Source organism: Myripristis murdjan, chromosome 21 (assembly GCF_902150065.1).
Source record: "Myripristis murdjan chromosome 21, fMyrMur1.1, whole genome shotgun sequence".
NCBI lineage: Eukaryota > Metazoa > Chordata > Actinopteri > Holocentriformes > Holocentridae > Myripristis > Myripristis murdjan.
Genome location: NC_044000.1, coordinates 26,936,482 through 26,940,657, shown reverse-complemented (window position 1 = coordinate 26,940,657; position 4,176 = coordinate 26,936,482). Strand labels below are relative to the sequence as shown.

At 43.0% G+C, this 4,176-nt stretch overlaps 1 protein-coding gene across 1 annotated transcript; it reads right to left on the bottom strand.

Annotated features, from left to right (window-relative positions):
- Nucleotides 1-2,379: 2,379 nt before the first annotated feature.
- On the bottom strand, nucleotides 2,380-3,562 carry LOC115380102 (trace amine-associated receptor 13c-like). The gene is made up of 2 exons (XM_030081154.1): nucleotides 3,390-3,562; nucleotides 2,380-3,178 (listed from the first exon to the last, which is right to left on the bottom strand). Exons 1-2 carry the CDS (start codon nucleotides 3,560-3,562, stop codon nucleotides 2,380-2,382), a joined length of 972 nt encoding a protein of 323 aa, XP_029937014.1.
- Nucleotides 3,563-4,176: the final 614 nt, after the last annotated feature.

The following is a 4,176-nucleotide window of genomic DNA, read 5'->3' as shown; positions in this document are numbered from 1 at the left end:
ATGGACAATTGCTATATTTCAGATTTCTTGTGTATTCTTTGATTAGACAGCTTTTGTCATATAGTTGTTTTAATACCTTTAAAAATATTTCATATGCATTGTCTACACTGTTTTCTTGAAATACTGCCTCCCAATTCTGTGCCAGTAAATCAGTCCTGAATTTGTCTATTGATTCCTTTGACTTCATTCTCCTATACTCCTATTTTTTTTTCTGTCTTTTTGTTTCTGTAATTGTAATCATAGATAATAAAAACAGGTAGATGATCACTGTTGTCATTGATTAGAATACCGCTTATCGTTTTATCTTCAATGTCATTAGTGTGTTATCAATCAGAGTGGCACAACTAAGTGTGATTGTGGTGGGTCTGGTGATTTTTGGAAATAGGCTCAAACTGTACATTGACTGTACAAACTAGAATAAAAATATACTGCACACACCATAAGACCACTGCACACGCTCAGTTCAGTAGTTTTCTCAGGAAGAGCTAGAGAGGCGTAGTCATGTGTTTTAATGCTCATCATCCCCTCCATCCCCTCTCCTCCCACCGCCAGGCCTCCCCCTTCCCCCAAGTGCAGAGTTGTATTGTTTGATGGCACAAGGGACGAAGGAGTCCTTGAGTCTGTTGGTCTTACTTCTGGGCAGCAGCAGTCTTCCACTGACCCGGCTTCTCTGTGCACTGATGACAGTATGCAGGGGATGGTTGGCATCATCCATGATATCCAGTAGTTTGTTCAAGGATCTCCTCTCTGCAACTGTCACCAGGGAATCCAGCTTCCTGCCGACCACAGAGCTGGCTCGCCTGATCAGTTTGTCCAGCCTGTTGGAGTTTTTCTTAGACACATTTCCTCCCCAGCATGCCACAGCATAAAAGAGGACACTGGCGACCACAGACTGATAAAACATGCAAAGGAGTTTCCTGCAGATGTTGAAAGACCGCAGCCTCCTCAGAAAGTACAGCTTACTCTGGCCGCTCATGCACAGGTGGTCTGTGTTGCATGACCAGTCCAGTTTATTGTCCAGCCACACCCCGAGGTACTTGTAGCTGCCTACAAGCTTGACCACGTCACCCCTTATCGACACTGGGCGTGGGTGTGGTCCCAAAGTCTATGACCAGCTCCTTAGTTTTTGAGGTGTTGAGCTGTAGATGGTTATCTTCGCTCCAGGCAACAAAGTCACTTATCAGGCTCCTGTACTCATCCTCTCTATCATCCCCAATACATCCCACAATGGCTGTGTCATTGGTGAACTTCTGGATATGACACAGCTACGAGTAACAGAAGTCTGATGTATATAGGGTGAAGAGAAGGGGGGCCAGCACCGTCCCCTGAGGTGCTCCCGTGCTGCTGACCACAGTGTCAGACGTGATGCCCCTCAACCTGACATCAGGAGCGAAAATCCCATTTCATTATTGGGGGGGACAATAAACAGCAAAATTTCAGAGAGTAATTGCTGGGAGGGACATGAAAAAATTGCTGTCTGGCACGACTGTACCTCCCTCGTTCTCTCTTACACTCCTTTGAAATTTGCCATACAGTGTTTAGCCCTCAGCATGTTCATATGTTTTAAATAATGGTATTAAAAGCAATAATCCTCTAACCAAATTTATTTGCTCACTGTTCTATTTCCACTGCAGTCCATCAAAGTAGCTTTACAAGCACTAGAAACTCAAAATAAGCTCTAAAACTAGAGGAAATACCTTGAATAATCCAACTACATCAAACTATTCTTCAAAAAACATATTTATTATAGTGTCAACAAAAAACAAAGCAAGATATGGCATCGATGTGAATAGGCCCGAAGATTAGAAACAGAACTTTAATCAAAAACAAAAACAAAAGGTCAGTTAGGATGACATGGTGGATTAACACCCACACACACAGTCTTCCTGACTGCCTGACCCAATCCATATGGGACTGGATTTCCTCATCATGTTATCATAATGTTATATTTTACAAAACATATCACAACTAACCTATTTCACAGAAAATGAATTTGCTTTGACTTTTACCATATATTTATCTGTGTCTGTGCAAGCTTATGTCAGTTTGTTTAATATTCAGTGGCTCAGTAATATGAACAAATACATTCCTCCATCATAGAAACGTCTCTGTAGAGCAGTAGTTCTCACCTTTCAGGCTCATGACCCCTTAAAACAGAGCAATGCCCTGTGACGCCTCCAGTCACAAGTCCCATAAGCAGGTGCATTAGGTGAAAAACTCATCTAAAGCACTGCTGCCTTATCAGGTTGTTTCATTTATTTAATTATAAGAGCAGGCTTGATGTTTTAACCCTCTCAATATTCACAATAAAACAGATAACAGACAACTCTGAAAAAAAAAAAAAAAAAAAGATCTTGCAACCACCTGGCGCAGCCTGCTCTACAGTATGTTGGCCTCACAGGAATCAGAATGCAGAATCTGTAATGTAACAATCAGTTTGACTGATTTTCTAAACCAGGGATAGAAAAAGGAGTAAATCAAGGGGTTTAAACTGGAGTTACAATAAAACATCCAGATCACAATTTTTAAATGTGTGGTCTCTTGGCCTGCAAAAAAGGGGTAGAAATATGGACAAAAACAAATAAGAAACACAACTATGACAACACCGAGAGTCCTGGCTGCTTTCATCTCAGATTTCTTAGCAGTTAAAGTCCCTGAAGGCTGCAGAGTGACAGACACAATGTGGGATCTCATGGCACGAGCCTGAGACACAGCCACCACAAACACTCTCATATACAGAACTACGATCACAGTAATGGGACCAATAAATGTCAAAACAAGGTCAACAGCTCCTGCAATGTAATTTACCACCAGTTCACAGTCTCCATGGCAGGAAATATACCTGCGCGGTTGTATCAGGGAATCCTTCAGGAGCACACTGCTCCACAAAACAGAGCAGATCCAACACAGACAAACACTGAGTTTGACTCTCCTCAGAGTGACCTTGGTGGGGTAACACAGAGGGTCACAAATAGCCACATAGCGGTCAACTGATATGAGAACCATGTTTCCTACTGAAGCAGATGTAATGATGAAGCCCAGAAGGCTATAAATAGCACACATGAGGTCACCCAGAAACCAGCAGTTATGCATGAAGAACGGCATCAGCACAAGGCCCACAAGGAGGTCTGAGACAGCCAGAGAGAGGAGGAAGAGGTTGGTGGGGGTGTGGAGCTGCCTAGAGAGAGAGAATGTCATTAATAGTCGTAGTGGCACTTTTCAAACAATCATATAGTTATTTGCAAAAGTGGTAAATATATAAGTAGTAGCTTGTCACACAAGGTGTAGCAGGTGCCATGCAACATTAACACAAAGACTAATCAAAAACTGTGAATGTACTGATCAACGGCCTAAATGTTGGTGGGCTATGGCGAGAAGTCTTTCTCTGCCTGTAGTGGGAGATGGAGATGATGACCAGCAGGTTGAGAGCCACAGTGAGCAGAGAGATGGAGGTCAGCACGACATAAATGATCACATCCTCGTATTGAGGACGGATCAGCCTCCTGCAGGAGGTGTTGGGGAGGTGTGGAAAGCAGAGTTCAGCTCCTTCCAGGGTCTCCATCATCAGAGAGAGAGGAGGAGAGGAGAGGCTGCTGAGGTCTGGCAGCTCTCTGACCAATGCTCTGTAATACAGCTGATTTATCTCTTTCCTTTTTGCCCCCCCCTCCCAACCTTTCTCATTCTCTGTTTCCTGGAGACACTATTGTCATAACTATCTTTTTTTTCTACTCCCTCCTCGTCTCCCTCTCTCCTCGTCACCTCTCTTCACAATAGAAAGCTTTAGCTCTCAGTAAAATAGAGCTCTACTGATAGCAATGGAAAGACATGAACACCATTACAAAGGGAAAATAAAATAGTAAAATCGAGTTACTGATAAGTCATACATTTCCCATACCCTGTGGTTTAAGATTAAGGTCTGCAGATTACGGAAAGTTCAGTTTTACTAGTATAGTATAACTATAACTGCTGTCTCATTCCCACTTCATGTGACAGAAATGCGGTGGGAAGGCCCAAATGAAGTCTCTTGAATTCACTTTTATGGCTCTATTTGATGCCGCTTCAGTGATGGAAGATGTGAAAAGAGTCCATTTGGACTCCAAGTACCAACCTCCCCAGAGATTTTGGATAGGCTCCCCCAGGGTGTGACTTGGAGACCCTCTGAATAGGGTCATCCAC